The sequence below is a fragment of the Erinaceus europaeus genome, chromosome 16, assembly GCF_950295315.1.
Source record: "Erinaceus europaeus chromosome 16, mEriEur2.1, whole genome shotgun sequence".
NCBI classification, from domain to species: Eukaryota; Metazoa; Chordata; class Mammalia; order Eulipotyphla; family Erinaceidae; genus Erinaceus; species Erinaceus europaeus.
In genome coordinates this window covers 13,893,824-13,912,234 of record NC_080177.1, presented here as the reverse complement: position 1 = coordinate 13,912,234, position 18,411 = coordinate 13,893,824, and the positions used below count along the sequence as shown (strand labels likewise).

Sequence of the window (18,411 nt, the reverse complement as noted above, 5' to 3'; positions counted from 1 at the left end):
TGGCCTTTGCAAACACCCTTCAGTCTTGCATCTGCTCTGAGACACCTTGGTGCTGTTTTTAAGAGAACTGAGCAGTCAGTCACCAGATCATATATCTAAACAAAAGCTATGGCACCTACTTTTCTGTGATCTGGTATGTTCACAGCTAGCATCTTTTCACAACACTTAGCGCCACTCTGAAAGCGTGAGTGGACTTGCTTGAATGGACCAACCACTGTATGAGGTGATCTGCAGGGAACATTTAGAGGAAGGTGATAGCAGAGGCAAAGGAGCGGGTTTTTAAATAATGAACTCAAGAATGGACTATACAGACCTCCATACACCAAGTGCTTGACAAGTAACATCAAATAATTCAGAAACTTTGTTTTATTACATATGTAAAAAGTAGTCCTCAGTTTACAAGCTCAAAATCCAACAAATGTATAAGGGTATACAATCGGCATATTTACAAACTGTATCCACATACAAACACACAAAAACCTCACTGCAAATACAATTCATATTACTTACATTCAATGTCTGCATATTTACATGACACCTATTGCAGAGTAAATACAAAACTAACTCCTATCATTTTAGTTCACTACACTGTGATAGTTTCAAACAGACGGTAATTTTTATCAACCAAAAAAAATTGCAGAATCCTCCTACTGTCATTATTTTATATAAAAATGTAAGACTCATCATAAGTTTAGTCAGCAGGATCTGTTTATATGCTACTAAAATACAGCTAGTTTTAGATTTTTAGTTACTAAGGTAACAGTACAGATAGTTGACTTATAGTTGATTTAAAATAGAGGATGTTAATATACATTCTTGACATATAGATAGGATTAAAACATGCAATCCAATTCTAAAAGTACATGTGTGCTTTGCCATTCATTAAACAGGTTATCAAAGTTTAATTAATTAACCAAAATTCTATTATCTATTTCCTATCTGCTCTCCTAGACATAAATCTGACTTTGTATCAAAAGTCAATGTAGTTCAGAATTTCAGAAAATTCATCCTAAGAGTTACTATATAGTTTTAAACAACTTCACTCCTTACAAAGATAAATCATCCAACAGTGTGTAGCAGTGGTTCCTTTCTTCAGCATTATCCAAGAAATTCTTTATGATTGCATGCCTCTAGCTAGAACTAACAGGCAAGAGTCTTCCAGAATATACCTATACAAGTTGCAGGTGATATGTTAGGCAGTCTAGTGTGGAAATCTCTGACCTAAACACTAATCCACCTATAGGCTAGTGGTTTTCTCAACCCTTAAGGGGTAACAGAATCACTTTTGGGAACTTTAAAAAGCATTTCTAAAAGGCAGAATAGACAAACCAATTTGTTCCAATAGATTGCAAGTGTTGTCTGTGAATCCGCATTCTAAAAAAAAAAAAAAAAAAATCACCACAGCTGCTCAACAAGCCAATCTGAGACAACACACTGTCTTTGCCAGAGTATAAATGAATACATTCAATAAATTAGGAAACACTGTCCTGCAAGTCACAGTGATTCCTGTCCCAACAAACTTAGCAAGCATTTGAGGGGAAAATTTATCCTTTTTATGAATTTTTTTTTCAATTTTAAAAAGTTCATGAGTGTGAGAGACAGAGAAAGTGAGAGACTGCAAAGCACTGATTTTACTCTCCAGAGAAGTCTACTACTTTTTAAAATTTTTTTTGGCTTTCTTGTCCTGTGTGGTTCTTGGAGATCCAGTGCAGTGCCTGAGGCATGCAAAGCAGGTGTTTGACTGCTAAGCCATTTCTCCCCCCCAAAAAATATATTTATGTTCTTACTAGTCAATTTTTGATAATTATGACTCATTCAACAGAGCAAAAGAAACTTTCAAATTATGTAAACCTTTAGATGGTTCAGTTTTAATTTTCAACTCAAATGTAGTAACTTCCTAGAGCTCACTAATGAGCCTGATATGTGATCAGAGGTAGCGATTCCAACTTACCAAAAATGTTTCGTGAACTATAAAAGGTACACATTCTAATCATATACTTTTATAGGTTCTGTACCATCTCCATACAATAGAGATTGGAGACCAGATGGGTATTAAATAATAGAAAGAAAAAGAACAATGAATAATATATTCTCGGTTTTAAACAGCAAGACTTCTTATCTCTCTCACATAAATTTCTGCGCACAATATTGAAGGCGAACATCTAGAAAAAAAACACAAAAAGTACTAAGCTGCCTCTTTTATAAAGAAGCTATTTACTAATTTTCTACCATTCCTGTTAATCTACAAAATCAGTACTTGGTATTTATCAATTCTACTTCAAGAATTGTTTACAGACACAGAAAAAAAAAAAGTCACCACATATAAGGCCACACAGTAAGTCAGAGGACAGATGGTGACTAGTGACAATCTTCCATTTGGAAAGTTGAACTCATTGTCTTAGCAATTTAACAACTGCATCTCAGTATATCATGTCTGTTAGTAATTATCGCATATACTTAACCATATTTAGGGGACAGCTCTGCCAGCCCCTCTACCTTGAGCCCAGAAACCACATGCTAGGAAGGAGACAGAGTATACGACTACTGGCAACTATCTGGCATCTTGCTCATCTACCCTACGTCTAGGATGCTAATTTGCGTACATACTTTTCTATCATGTTTGTCACAGAGACTTATAACACCCCTTTTCCAGGGGTGTATTTGATTAAACAGTTGGTATTTTTAGACATGTAACCAAAAGCAATTGGCAAAATTCAGCAATTTACTGTCATAAAAGCAAGTCATTTCATATGACAGAAAACTGAAACTTTTAAAGCCACTTACTGTGAAGTCAAAGTTTCATAATAATTTCCAACCACTTGAATCTATACTATTAGTTGACCCATTTTTTGAGTTTATAAGTGATTGAAGGCCAAAAATAAATGTAGTTTTAAATTAATATTTATAAGTTCCAAAAATTGTCTGTAAATATGCAAGTGGCATTGTGTCTGCTATTTAAGAAAAAAAGCTGCTTTGCCTTAGTGCATGAGACTTGCCTGTGGAGAGAGGTTCCAGGACCACCAACAGACAAAGAGAAGTCCTCTGCTCACCAAAGAAAAAGAAAAGAAAAAAGTAAAGGATTCTTTAAAGACTGAAATGAAGATATGAAGACACCAGCACCCTGAAAAAAAGGATTTTAAAATCATAACAACACAGTGGTATAAGGCACTACCTTAACTTCTGTCTACACACAGTTCCTCTTAAATCCAAATATGGGAGAGGGAGAGAAAACACACACAAACACACTGAACCTTTAAGTTCTTTTAGCTGGTCTGGCAGTTAACTGCTTTTCTCTTTCAATTTCTTTTTCTCGTTGCTGTTCCCTTTCCAACTCTTCTTTTTGTCTCTTCTGCTGAAGCTTAAGTGCTCGTTTCTATGTAAAAAAAAAAAAAAAAGAAAGAAAGAAAGAAAAAAGAAAAGAAAATCCGAAAACAAGAATTACAGGTTCTGGTATAATTTAAAAGTATCAGTGCTTCGATCTGCATACACCAAAACAGTTAATACTGATATTCAGCTTTAAATTCACTCTGGGTAATTAATGATTCACCCATCTCCGTGATTAAAAAAAAAAAAAGTTGTTTCTCCAAACTCTTAAGTGAGAACTACAGTGTCACACTGAGACTATGAGCCCACTACTAGAACTCCAATTGTTAGAAAAGCCCAGCTCTCAAGAATGTTTTAAAAGAAAGTAATGTGCCTTGAATGAAGGTGTAAGTTATTTATATAGCGATACATAAATCAGAAAGTGAGTACTGGAGAAAGACAGACAATTAAACTGATACTTTCATAGAGTGAATGAAAAGAATTTTCAACTCACTTTTAACTTTGATGTCTTTTCATGAAGCATCAGCATCTCTTTTCTTATATTCACCAACTTGGTGTGATAGTGCTTAGCTTCCGTGAACTTGGAAAAGTAAATTACTAGTCAAGTTAAAGTAAACCAAAATAGCAACATCTATCCACCAACACCTAAATCACTGTTCATTCTTCCTAGATTGGTATTGTAATGAAATTACACTAAAATTTAAAAGACAATTTTGTAACCTTAATTACCTCTACATTTTAGTTTCAAAATTAAAATTCTATTTAAACTATATATAGGATTTTGAAAACACCTGATTTGGTTGAGGTGAATAGTAAGTTACTAAACAAAAAGCAGACCTTTTTATATCACGCACAAATAACATTTTACTTTAAAAACATACAGTAACTACCCTAAAATCTCAGTAAGACTGCTCACATTCTTTATTTTATTACTTTTATTAATAAAATAGAGATAAATTGAGAGCGGGGAGTAGGAGATAGAGAGAAAAAGAGAAAGGTAGACACCTGTAGGCCTGCTTCACTGTTTGTGAAGTGTCCCACTTGCAGATGGGAAAAAGGGCTCAAACCCACATCCTTGCACATGGTAACGTGTGCACTCAACCGGGTGCAGCGTGGCCCAGGCCCTCCAGTAACATTCTACTAATTATGTCCTTCCTTTTTTCCTTCTTTCCTCCCTTCCTACATCTCCCTCTACCCCTCCTTTCCTGGCTTCCCCTCTCTCTCTCTCTCTCTCTCTCTCTCTCTCTCTCTCTATCTCTTGCCCTCTATCTCTCTTTTTAAACAAGAGCACTGTTAAAACTGTGGCTTTGGTGATACTGGGGATTAATCCAGTGACGTCTGGTGCTTCGGGCATGAAATCATTTTGCATTGGCTATCAATTTAAGAAAAGTGAGAGATACTCCCTTTGTCTCTATAAGAGAGAGACTGGGACTGGGGTTATGGTTTAGTAATAGAGTGCAAGCCTTGGTATCAAAAGGAAAAGTTAATCTGCTTTTTTTTTTTTTTTTTTTTTGAGGATGCAAACCAAGTTATTTTATAATGTCCAGGAGAAAGGTACCACAAGTTCCTTTTCTTCCTTTTTAAATTCTGAGTATCTTATAGACTATCAATTCCTCTCATCCAAAAGTCACAGAGTTTCTGATTAAATTCAACTACTGTGACTCATATTGAAAGATGTAGAGGATATGTTTTAGCAGCAATTTATCATGACATGAGTATGATGTGCAATTAAATCAAATGCTAACTTCAAAACATCGTAACTGATCACTAGAGTTGCACTTGTCTTAATGGAAAAAAATACTGGGTTGTCAGGAAAGTCATGACAAACTTCTCTAGTTTTCTATGCAAAAAAGAAAAAACGCATCATGATTTTTCCAACAACCCAACAGCAGCCCAGAAGTTCCTTATTTTTAGTTATCTTCTATAAGTAATTGTGAACAGATTTATTCCAAACTTTTATAAATAAGTTCAAGTTTTCTATCATGAGTTCAGTATTTGAAAGATTAACAATTCAAGATTTTTTTAATTATTTATTTTCCCTTTTGTTGCCCTTGTTGTTTTTTAATTGTTGTTGTAGTTATTATTGTTGTTGTTGGATAGGACAGAGAGAAATGGAGAGAGGAGGGGAAGACAGAGGTGGGAAAGATAGACACCTGTAGACCTGCTTCACCGTCTGTGAAGCGACTCCCCTGCAGGTGGGGAGCCAGGGGCTCAAACCGGGATCCTTACGCCGGTCCTTGCGCTTTGCACCATGTGTGCTTAACCCGCTGCACTATCACCTGACTCCCACAATTCAAGATTTTAATAAGAGTTCCAGTATAGTAAATACTACTAATAAGAACTCTTTTAATAAGCTAGAAAGGGACGGATGAAAATGGGATGATCTCACTCACAGACAGAAGTTGAGAAATAAGGAAAGAAGGGGAAACACAGAACAGAACTTGGAGTGGGTTTGGTGTATTGCACCACCATAAAGCACTCTGGGGAGAAGGCTTCAGGTCCTGGAGTAAAGTGGTGGAGGAAGATATGGGAAGGATGTTAAGAGGATTTTGCAGAAAACTGAGAAATTTTACACAGGTATGAATAACTGTACTTACAGTTTACTGTAAACCATAAAAATTTATTTATTTACTTATTTTTTTAAATTTCTTTATTGAGGAATTAATGGTTTACATTCAACAGTAAACTAAAATACAATAGTTTGTACATGTGTAACATTCCTCAATTTTCCACATAACAATTCAAATCCCACTAGGTCCTCCTGTGTCTTCCAGGACCTGAAACCTCCCCCCATCCAAAGTCTTTTACTTTGGTGCAATACACCCAAAATAATTTTAACTATTTTCAAGGAAGATGTAAAAGAGGGCAGGGATAGATAACATTATGGTTATTATGGAGATTCTCATGCTTAAAGCTCCTAAGTCCCAGATTCAATCCCCACTCCACAAGCCAGAGCTGAGTAGTGCTCTAGTTAAAAAAAAAAAAAAAACTTTTTCTATCTCTTTCTGGCATTCAAGATGTTGGATCTCCTTGGGGCTTCCGGTCGGGGCCGTGATCAACTGTGCTGACAACACAGGAGCCAAAAATTTATGTATCATCTCCGTGAAGGGTATCAAGGGACGATTGAACAGGCTTCCTGCTGCTGGTGTGGGTGACATGGTGATGGCCACAGTCAAAAAAGGCAAACCAGAGCTCAGAAAGAAGGTACATCCAGCCATGGTAGTTCGACAACAAAAGTTATACCAGAGAAAAGATGGTGTATTTCTATATTTTGAAGACAATGTGGGGGTCATTGTAAACAATAAAGGGGAAATGAAAGGTTCTGCCATCACAGGACCAGTTGCAAAGGAGTGTGCAGACTTATGGCCCAGGATGGCATCCAGTGCTGGCAGTATTGCAAGATTCTTCGGTGTATTTGTAAAAAATAAAAACTTATTTGTCCCCCCCGCAAAAAAAAAAAAAAGTAGTAGTAGTAAAATAAATCAAGGTTTTCTGTTAAAAGACAAATTCTAAACAGCAATTAAAAGGAAGATTCAAGACATACACAAAGGTATACAACTAGAAAGATAAACCTAGCTATGATTTCTAAAAGCAAGTCATTGTTATGCTACATCAATTAAATCACACTTACCAAAGCATTAATGTCCAACATAGAATGGCATTCTTTAAATTTTGAAATCTCCTGTTCCAGTGTGTCTAGTAATACAACTTGGTTCTGTCTGAAACAAAAGCAAACAAGCAAATTAAACTTTACTTATATTGTGTCAGTTCATTAAAATAAACCACACTCAACCTGGTTCACGTTGTAACTTTGATATTGAGTTGGAAGTATACTGACTCTCTAAGACATATCTGGTTTAACACATTATTTTTCAAAATAATATTCCAAAGTCACATTCTATGACAACTCATATCTTATGTTAGTCTTGCCTCAATTTCAGATTCTAATTACTGAAATAGCAAATCATTTAAATTCTGTACAAAAAAACTAAAACATATTATTAGTATAAAATTTCCCATAAAATAACTGAAGAGCAGTGACCTTTTTCATATTACAGTTGAAAAAGAAGCAGTACCAATGGATAATAAGTCAACAAGGATAAATAAGAAGCAAGATTTTAAAAACTCGAAGATTCCCCTGCCAATATAATTGTGTGATCTTGGAATTTTATTTTCCTAGTCCCGAATTTCTTCATTTGTAAAGTGAGAAAGCAGAGCTTCTAAGGTTCCTTATTAAAAGTCTAATTCAAAATCTATTTGAAGAAGAAATGCCAACTTCTGTGAAGTTTCTCTGCAGATCAGCCAATGCTATGATCATAGGGACAAGTGATACTGTGAGATCATACAATTTGTGTGTGCATGCTACCAGGCCTTATACATGTATGATCTCACAATTCTAAACCAGTGTTTCACTCACAGACAGAAGTAGAGACACCACAGTGCCAAAGCTTCCTCTGGCACCACAACACCTCCCAAGGGATGTAGGGCTCAAGCCAGGGCTACATTCACAGCAATGCAGGTGCCCTACCCAGTGAACTCTCTCCATCCCTATAGTTGAATATTCTGACAAACAGCACAGGCAAAGAAAAATGATGTGACTTACTTCTAAAGCTATGCTAAGTAAAGAACAATGAAGAAGTGGCTATGAAGAAACCGAAGGTCTGTATTAACACCTGCACCATCCAGCACTGAGTGTGACACACCCTACAGGTTATAAGTTTGTCCCTTTAGTCCCAACTAGAAACCACAGAAATTGAGACGGGGGGGGGGGGAACACTGGGTGGTGGAGCACCTGGTTGAGTGCTATATTACAATGTGCAAAGACCCAGGTTCAAGTCCCCGGTCCCCACCTGCAGGGGAAAAGCTTTACAAGTGGTGACGCAGAGCTGCAGGTGTCTTTCTGTCTCGCTCCCTCTTTCCTCTCAATTTCTGTCAGTCTCTATCCAATAAATAAATAAATAGTTTTTAAAAAAACTTAAAAATACATATTAAAAGAGAGGGAGTGTGTGGATAAAGGGAGAACCCACAAGTCAAGGATCCAAAAGAAGAAGGGCAGCAAAAACAGGATATTACAACAGAGAAAATCTACAAAAACAAAATCTCAATAAAATTAATGAAACGCAAGCCAATCGAATAAAGCAAAAAGAAAGAAAATATAAATAACTAATATCAGTTATGGAAGAGGAGTTCATAACTACTGATCTCACAGACATCATAAAATGAGAATAAAAGAATACTTTCAGCAAGTCTATGACCACAAATTTGACAACTTATATAGCATTAATATAATAACTAACTGCTTGAAAGACACAAACTACCAAAACTCACACAAAGAGAAACAACTTAAGTAGGCCTGAATTTGAATCATTAAGTAATAGCCCTCAAGAAATCAAAGTATTGGGGACTGGGCAGTAGCACACCAGCTTAAGCGCACATAGTATGAAGAGCAAGGACCTGTGCAAAGATCCCGGTTCAAGTCCTCAGCTCCCCACCTACAGAGGGATCGCCTCACAAGTAGTAAAGCAGGTGTCTGTCTTTCTCTCCCCCTCTCTATCTTCCCCTCCTTTCTCAATTTCTCTCTGCCCTATCCAATTAAAAAAAAAAAAGTAAAAAAAAAATAAATAAAGGAAGAAATGGCCTCTAGGAGCTAGCACCGAGCCCCAGTGATAACCCTGGAGGCAAAAAAAAAAAAAAAAAAGAAAAAGAAATGAAATGAAAGTACCAGGACTAGATGATTTCACTGTTAAACATTCAACATTCTAGGAAGAAAGTCTACCAATCTTCCCCATCTTTTCCAAAAAGCAGAAACAGAGGAATCATTTTCTGACACAACCTATGGGGGTCATAAAACCAAAATCATTAAGGATTTACAAGAAAGGGAAACTATAGGGCCACAGATATAAAATACTGACAATGTAGAAAAAGGAATTACACGCCATACTCAAGTGAAACTTACTCCAAGTATGTTTAGCTGATACAGTATTTGGAAATCAATGTAAACCACATCAACTGGCTTTTGAAAAATAAAATAAAGTATTGTGGAAATGGCTCAGCTGGTAGACTACTGGATTTGTATGAGGCTCCAGTTTGACCTCTAGCACTAGATACTAGAGTGGAATTCTGCTTTGTCTCTCTCCCTCTTCTCACATGGAACTCTCTAACACAACTAATGAAAGCTTTTGGGGCTGGGTGGTGGTGCACCGGATTGAGCACAAACATCACAATAAGCAAGGACCCTGGTTCAATCCCCCAGTCCCCACCTGCATGGGAGAAGTTTCACCATGGTAAAACAGTGCCACAGGTGTTTACCTCCCTCCCTCCCTCCCTTCAATATCTCCCTTCCCTCTCAATTTGTCTCTATCCAAAATAAATAAATATTAATAAAAATCTTAACTCTATATACATGCTACATTTTACAAAGTTCAATACCTATTCATAATTAAAATATGCTCAACAGGGAGTCGGGCAGTAGCACAGCGGGTTAAGCGCACGTGGTGCAAAGTGCAAGGACTGGCGTAAGGATTCCGGTTCGAGCCCTGGGCTCCCCACCTGCAGGGGAGTGGCTTCACAAGCGGTGAAGCAGGTCTGCAGGTGTCTCTCTTTCTCTCCCTCTCTCTGTCTCCCCCTCCTCTCTCCATTTCTCTCTGTCCTATCCAACAACGACGGTCAACAACAACGATAACTACAACAACAAAAAACAAGGGCAACAAAAAGGAATAAATAAATATAAATATATATATATATCCAACAAACTGAAGAGAGATTCCTTAACTTGCTAAAGAAAGGCTAGAAAAAAAAAAACCAAAAAACTACAGCTAGCTGATCACCCTTGCAGTGAGAAACCAGATGCTTCCCCTCCCTCAGGTCAGGAGAAAGGACAGACACCCACTCTCACGGCTCCTGGCCAAGTCACAGTGGAAGTTAGCCAATGCACTAAAACCAAAATAAAAAGCACACCATCTGGGAAAGACAAGACTATTTTAGCTCACAGATGATATGATCACATATGTGGAAAATCTAAAGGATAAAAGAACTTTCTAAAACAGGACATTTAGATTCCCATGTACTCGTCTCCCATGCCCAGTAGCTATCACTACAGATGCAGAAATGGTTGGTTTGACCAGATATGACAAAATGTTATGGTGAAACATAGTACACAATTCTACAGTAAGTCACGACTGTGTTCAAGGGGAAAGAAGTGCACTTATGGTCATGTTAGCTCACGTGAGTTCCTGGAGGGCTTGTTTTGATCTCTGCAGATCTGGCAGGTAGTGAGAAAGCAATCCTTCTGCCAGCTGTTCCACAGCTTTGTCTTCTACAGGCAAGTCCTCTATCAGCCCTTCATCTGGAGATGTGTCACTTGAACCTGCAAAAAGCACATTTAGAAAGACGCTCCTGAATTCGCACAGGGTAACAAAGCAGGAATCTGGCAGTGGGGTTCAGAGAACACATAGACATCTTTTTTCTCTTTTTTTCTTTTCTTTTTTCTTTTTTTACTTTTACCTTCTGAGCTCCTTCTTAGAAAACAGCACTCAGGGATTCCGGTGGTAGCACAGCAGGTTAAGCACACGTGGTGCAAAGCTAAAGGACCAGCTTAAGGGCGGGATCCCGGTTCAAGCCCCTGGCTCCCCACCTGCAGAAGAGTCATTTCACAATCTTTCTCTCTGCCTCTCTGTCTTACCCTCCTCTCTCGATTTCTCTTTATCCTATCCAGCAACAACGACATCAATAACAATAATAACTACAACAATAAAACAACAAGGGCAACAAAAGGGAATAAATAAATAAATAAAACAGCACTCAAAAAATGTTTTAAGTTCCTAGTATAAGGCTCAGTCTAGATTCTGCATGCTTAAGTGTTCTTTAGGACAGAGGACTTAATTTTTTTTCCCCAGTGGATTACTAAAACAAGAAATCCTGATTTCAAAAGCATGAACAAATTATATATATATATATATATATATATATATCATAGTACTTTTTAATACTATGAAAGTAAAAATGTGAATCAAAATTGATTTTACATATTATCTAATATAAATTTATATTTACCTGATTTTGTTCATCAAGTAAAAATGAGATTTGTTATGTGATTGACATTTGTTAGAGACCTAAAGAGATTTTTTTCCTAAGAATTTTTCCTAAGATTCAAAAACTTAATTTACCATAGAAAATAGTGTGCAATGATGTGCTATTTAAATCTGGATGTGATACTAGGAGCTATAACTTCTACTTCTTTAGGATAATCCTGTAAACATTGTGCCAAGCATTCAGAAGTATCTATAATACATACCCACTGATCACTACACCTCTACTATCAAAAAAAAAAGTACAAAATAGTTTTTAAATAGGGCTTGATTAGTTATTTATAAAATTTTAGGATGAGAAAAAAAGATGGCCACACTACTAAAACTACTTCAAAAGCATCATTTTAATTTCTGGTCTTGCTTCATAGTCTGATATTAGATAACTATCTAGAATATGCTTATCTCAAAGCATTGCTTATATCCATTCCCAAGTTCTATAGCCCATTTACATGGTTTTTACAATAAGTTTAAATTCTGACAAGATGAGGAAGACAGCATGCTACCACATTTAAAATTCAAAATGAACATTTAGAGATCCAGAATAATATTTATAGATTATTAAGCATTTGGGATCAAAATAAAAATCATGCCCTTTTATCTTGATCCTGAGAAACACATTACCACACTCTGGGATTCTCAGATTTACAATGAAACACTCAAAAAGGTAAGACTGCACTGAAGCACTCCACAGATGAAACAAAATTGGGAAAAGTGAAGCAATTATGAATATGGCCCCTAATGTTTTCTCTGATGGGAAGTGAATAGCAACTAATAAACCTATTTTACAATATATCTATATTTTTGCAACTCACAGACACTCCTCCACAATCCGCCCAGTGTCGTTGTTCCTGAATAAAGAAATACAGCTGCCCTGCCCAGCCGTTGTCTCCGCGTCTCTGTTCACCACCGTGAAGCTAGCCGGCCCGGCAAGAGCCTCCAAAATTTTAACAACAGCCCAGTGCACTAGTCATTTATTTATTTCTCTTATTAGTATATAGAGAGAACCAGAGGATCACTCTGGCACATGCGATACTAGGTATAGAACTCAAGAACCTCATGATTATCCACTCAAGTTCTGAGCTGTGGTACTGGTTACTTATTACAAGAGTCTAATTTACCCATGTATTTACAAACATTCTTAGAGGCAGACTGATAGAACAAAGGGGTTATGCATCTTTAACAGACACTGTAAACCGCCTTCTTATACTAGAAGGCACTGTTTTGCACTGCTCAGAAGCAATCTGTGAGGGCTTCCACTCCAAATTGGAGAAGAATTCTAAGACAGGAGTGGATATAATTTGGGTAAAGTAAATAGCATGTGGACAGGTGTGTAAATAAATATGGGATGGTTCTGGAAAGAGAAGGTAATCTGGGCAGATCCCTGGCAGTGAGGTCAGCTGATCTAGGGGGAGCGATTCAGCCGTTTTAGGCAGCAGGTGTCAGCCTCGGAGTCGCCGCCCCATGGCAGACAGTCACAGCGTATCCAGCAGCTGTTGCAGGCCGAGAAGGGGGCCGCTGAAAGGTTTCGGAAGCTCGCAAGCTAAAGAACTGGAGACTGAAGCAGGCCAAAGAAGAAGCTCAAGATGAAGCTGAACAGTACCGCCTGCAGAGAGAGAAGGAACTCAAGGCCAGGGAAGCTGCGGCTCTGGGATCTCATGGCGGTTGCAGCACTGAAGTGGAGAAGGAGACTCAGGAGAAGATGACCATCCTCCAGACCTACTTCCGGCAGAACAGGGATGAAGTGCTGGATGACCTCTTGGCCTTTGTTTGTGACATCCGGCCAGAGATCCATGAAAACTATCGCATTAATGGATAAAGGAAAAAGACTTGTTCATAGATTGGTGTTTTAGATGCCTTTGTTGAATAAGAAGTTTCAGCTAAGCTTGAATTTAGTCTTATGAAAAGGCATTACATTATTTCTGTATATTATCTAGTAGATCTCTTTACTTTTTGAATAACAAATCTAGCTTCCCTGTACAAACTTAGAATTTATCCAAAGATTTCATCTTTTTATCTTGTATTTCTTAGAAACTTCAAAGGGTATATACTACTTTCTTATGCCTTTTAGCTCAAGCAGCATCTATATCAATATTGACTTTTTTTTTTTAGATGTAGAAAAAAGATCTATTGTTTTTAAAGAAAGAAAGGGATTAAATAATTGTTCCCTAAAACTTTCTTGAAGGTCAGGGGCTTTATCTATGAAAAAAGTAGTAAACAGTTATTTGTAGCCTGTGTTAAATAGCAGTCAGCCTTAAAATTATCCTTTTCAGCTAAGGAGTAGAATAATGAATACCAGCATAATTCTTTGGGCTGCTTTTAGTTTCTTTTAGTCAAAATTATGAGATGATAGAATTCAAGAATTTGTTACATGTTATTACTTGGTGTATTGATAATCATTTAAAAGTAAAGGTGCTCTGTCATGGAAGAAAAAAAAAAAAGGTAATCTGGAGTGTCTGGAGCATGTTACATATGCAGCAGTGAGCTACAAGGCCCATGTGAGAAATCTAGGAGGACTTTTATCAAATCAGTTGGTCTGGTTCTTTGTCTCCAAGAAGGGAAACAGCGTCTCTGAAATTTAGTCTTGGGTCTGTGATATGGCAGCAAGAGGAGGGCTAGGCTGAAACAGTGCAGAGCTGGAGGTGAACTAGCCTTACAGCAGATGCTATGAAACAGGTTATAGACAGAGGAAATGCAGGTTGAGCAGTAGAGTCTCTTGGACTACACAGAGGGAGAAGGTGAGAGAGGGAACAGTAATTCTAAATTTTTAAGTGAGAGTGACCTGGCTCCATTAACAGGACCAGACATCCGCTTTTGTTCAAATTCAACAACCTCTGCGTGAGGTTAATACAAAACAGCCATGTCAAAGGAGCTAGCAAGAAGAAGAGGAGCAGGAAAGTCATATCTACAGAAGTACTTTATGGAGGAGTTCAAACCCCTGGTCCCCACCTGTGTGTGTGTGTGTGGGGGGTTGTTCTCAAGCAGTGAAGCAGGGCTGCAGGTGTCTCTCTGTCTCACTCTCTATCTTCCCCCTCTCTATTTCTGTCTCTATTCAATAAATAAATAAAATATTTTTTTAAAAGAAGTAATATATGAGGGTGTGAGGAAAGGGGACTCGCCAAGCAAAAGCCTGATGAAGAAAGGGCTGAGAGCCCTATCTGAGGGGTAAACCCTGTATTTCTGAAGAAGGTAAAGGAAAGGCGCTGCATTCCTTCTTATCTACGTTTCCTCAACTGAACCAAAGAACACAGAAACAGCTTTGACTAGTGATCTTCTCCGTCCTCCCAAAGATGGCACATCAACAGTTTTGTGTTGGACGCCTAGGATGCCAATTCCTTACATTCAAGGAAGACCTTAGACAATGAGACCTTTAAGAGAAAGACAGAAAGCAAGCCTGGGGTATGGATCCATCTGCCAATGCCCAGAACCAGCGAAGAAGCAATTACAGAAGCCAGACCTTCCACCTTCTGCACCCCATAAAGATCTTTGGTCAATACTCCCAGAGGGGTAAATGATAGAACCCAGGGGCTCTGAACCGCCATTCCACCAGGACCCGAAGTGTTGGTCTTGGAATCTCTGTTTTTATACCATCAGTGAAAGGGAAGTGAATCTGGAAAACACCAGAGGAAGCCAGGCACTGTTTCACTTATCTGAGCGAAAAGGGGGGGAGAGACACTTGGAAGTAGTAATAGTTGTAGGGGTGACTTAGGAAGAAGGCAGAAGCACTGAAAAAGATGGAGAACAAATATATATACACACAGAGAGAGATAGACAGATGACAGATAGATATATAGGAAGGAAGGAAGGAAGGAAGGAAGGAAGGAAGGAAGGAAGGAAGGAAGGAAGGAAGGAAGGAGAGAGTTATAGGATCTGCTCCTATCAGTGGCCTTGGGAGAACTACTAGTTTCCAATGGAGGGGCACAGAACTCTGGTGGTGGGAATCGTGTGGAATTACACCCCCGTTACCTTACAATTTTGTGAATAAATATTAAATCTCCAAGTAAAAGGGAGGGGGTGTGGGGACAGAGAGGGAAAGATAGATAGGTAGATTAGATAGGCAGGTAGGTAGGTAGATATAGAGGCCTGGTGGTTGTACACCTGGTTGAGCGCACATGTCGCAAACTCACAAGAACCAAGGTTCAAGCCCCTGGTCCCCACCTGCTGGGGGAAAGCTTTTCGAGTGGTGAAACAGGGCCGCAGATAGAGATAGAGAGGGTCTCTCTCCCTCTCTATCTCCCTCTCCCCTCTCGATTTCTTTTCGAGTGGTGAAAGCTTTTCGAGTGGTGAAACAGGGACGCAGATAGACGGAGATAGAGAGGGTCTCTCTCCCTCTCTATCTCCCTCTCGATTTCTTGCTGTCTCTATGCAATAAATAAAGATATTTTTTAAAAAAGAAAACTATTTTTAAGACGAGAGAGAGTTCGAGCTTTACTCGGGAACTCGGGTTGTTCGAGGAGCAGGTGCAGCGCCATCAACAAGCCAGGCGGCGCGTTTCCGGAGCGATCGGTCATCGTCGATTCTCTCAAGTGCAAACCGATCGTCCCTCTGACAAACCAAAACAGGTCACAGAACAGCCTTCGCTGTGCTGGGGGCGGCACAGAAATTCACAAAGAGACTCTGTCACTACCCGCCTCCCCACGCACCCCAAAGCTTTCCCTTCGGTCAATCTGGGCGGGGGTGGTGGAAGCGGCCCCAAAGTCCCACCCCCTCGGGTCACGTACCCGGCGTCAACTCCCCGGCTCCCACGCTTTCGGGGGGTCCCGCCGAGACCCCATCAGGGGGCGACGGTCTAGGGACACTCATGTCCCTCCCGCTGGGAACAGGGAAGGTGTCGCAACGTAGACCGTCAGGCAGGAGCTGGAAGAAGATACCGGACACATCCAGACCGGCAAGACAGAAGCTACGGTCGCACCCGGAAGTGACGCCAAGGAAAGCGACCAAGGTTGAAGCGCGTGATTTAGGATTAGCCCCGCCCCGGACCCGCCCCAGGCCCCGCCCCAGGCCCCGCCCCAGGCCCCGCCCCAGGCCCCGCCCCAGGCCCCGCCCCGCCCCCTTGCTGCCTCTGCTCCACCTCCCGCCCTCCCCGGAGCTGATGGGCGTGGACACGGTGTAGATGGACGCTGTGCTGACCTAGCAGACCAAATACCCGCCTAGGGGCAAGAGAGGTGGAGGTGAAGAAGGTGGCGGTGACCCTAGGGGACAGCTGGAGGGAGGGAGGCGGGAGGCAGCGGTCCGGAAGCCAGGATGAGCTTTGTGTAAACGGTGGGCGAGCTGGCTGGCTTTACTCAAGGAGGCCCCCAGGTCACAGCTCTGCAGTGTCCTGGGTGTTAAGGAAGCACCTTAAGCAACTGCCTTGCGTGCTTGCCCTGCCTTTTGGACGATTTGAGGGCTGGGGAGACAGCATAAAGGTTATGCACGCCGGCCCCCTCCTAGGTTGACTGCACATGAATGACTAAACGCCTGTTTGGCGGCAGCTGCATAGTAGATTGAACAAATTACGGGCAACGGACTTTACTGAGGTCGGGAGGGATGATATCGTGAATTTCAATAGAGAACAGTGAGAAATGTGGTGAGACAGGGTCAGATCAGTTAAAATGATGGTAAGTTGCAAGCTGGCTTAAAAAAAAATAAGAATATGGTGACCGGGCGGTAGCGCAGCAGGTTAAGCGTACATGGTGCGAAGCGCAAAGACCCGCATAAAGATCCCAGGTCGAACCTCAGCTCCTCACCTGCAGGGCGGTCGCTTCACAGGCAGTGAAGCAGGTCAGCAGGTGTTTATCTCTCTCTCCCCCTCTGTTTTCCCCTCCTCTTCTTGATTGCTCTCTGTCCTACCCAACAACAACAGCTATAACAACAATATCAATAAAAACAAGGGCAACAAAATGGGGGGGAATGACTCCTGGGAGAAGTGGATTCGTGGCCCCAGCAATAACCTTCGAGGCTAAATAAATAAATAAATATGTCAAGACTGAAAACTTAGGCCAGAGGTAGATAGCATAATGGTTATGCAGAGACTCTACTGCCTGAGACTCCAAAGTTCCAAGTTCAAAGTCCACCACCATAAGCCAAAGCTGATCTGTGCTCTGGTAAAAAACAAACAAACAAAAAAACTGCAAACTTGAAAACTTGCACCTATTCCCCAATTTCTCCTATGTATTCATATCCCTTTCTTCTTTAGGCCTCCTATTCTCTAAATATTCCTTCCTTACTACCTGTGATAGGTAGATTAATAACACCCCCCCAAAAAAAAATTAAACACACACTAAATCCCTAGAGTCTGTGAATTTTTTTTTTTACATTTCACTGCAAAGGGTAATTAAAGTTAAGGTTGCTAGTCACCTGACCTTAAATGACATTATAGGTTCTCAAGCCACTATAATCATAAGGAACTTCAAAGCTAGGGAAGGGAGGCAGAAAAGTTGAGACAAGAGGGAGATATGACTATTGAAACAATGACTTCAGGGTGGGAGTAGATAGCATAATGGTTATGCAAAGAAGCTCTAATTCCTGAGTCTCTGAAGTCCCAGGTTCAATCCCCTGCACCACCATAAGCCAGAGCTGAGCAGTGCTCTGGTTAAAAAAAAAAAACAAACATATATATATATATATATATATATATATATATATATATATATATATTAAGCACACATGTAGCAAAGCACAAGGATCAGCATAGGGATCCCTGTTCGAGCCCCTGGCTTCCCACCTTCAGGGGAGTCACTTCACAGGCGGTGAAGCAGGTCTGCGGGTGTCTATCTTTCTCTTCCCCTCCTCTTGATTTCTTTCTGTCCTATCCAATGACAGCAACAATAACAATAATAATAATAACCACAACAATGATAAAACAACAAGGGCAACAAAAGGGGGAAAAATGGTCTCCAGGAGCAGTGGATTCGTGGTACAGGCACCGAGCCCCGACAATAACCCTGGAGACAAAAAAAAAAAAAAAAAGAAGAAGAAGAAAGGACAGGATTACTTAACATGATCCAGAGGCACAAAGTGA

General features: G+C 39.9%; 1 protein-coding gene and 1 pseudogene across 5 annotated transcripts in view; one reads left to right on the top strand and one right to left on the bottom strand.

Annotated features, from left to right (window-relative positions):
• Positions 1-16,331, bottom strand: part of BLOC1S6 (biogenesis of lysosomal organelles complex 1 subunit 6) — a 53,643-nt gene extending 37,312 nt beyond the window's left edge. For 2 of the 5 annotated variants that reach the window (XM_060174593.1, XM_060174592.1), the window contains exons 1-5: positions 16,130-16,331; positions 10,549-10,690; positions 6,956-7,043; positions 3,818-3,904; positions 3,252-3,373 (exon numbers count right to left, since the gene is read on the bottom strand). In XM_060174593.1, the coding sequence (XP_060030576.1) occupies positions 3,254-3,373; positions 3,818-3,904; positions 6,956-7,043; positions 10,549-10,690; positions 16,130-16,211 (519 nt within the window). In that variant the 5' untranslated portion in view covers positions 16,212-16,331 and the 3' untranslated portion in view covers positions 3,252-3,253. Of the gene's footprint in view, positions 1-348; positions 3,374-3,817; positions 3,905-6,955; positions 7,044-10,548; positions 10,691-15,840; positions 15,954-16,129 lie in introns of those variants that run through there. The other 3 variants (XM_060174591.1, XM_060174594.1, XM_007517306.3) reach the window with 3 other exon arrangements.
• On the top strand, positions 11,998-13,654 carry LOC103108409 (V-type proton ATPase subunit G 1-like; annotated as a pseudogene).
• Positions 16,332-18,411: the final 2,080 nt, after the last annotated feature.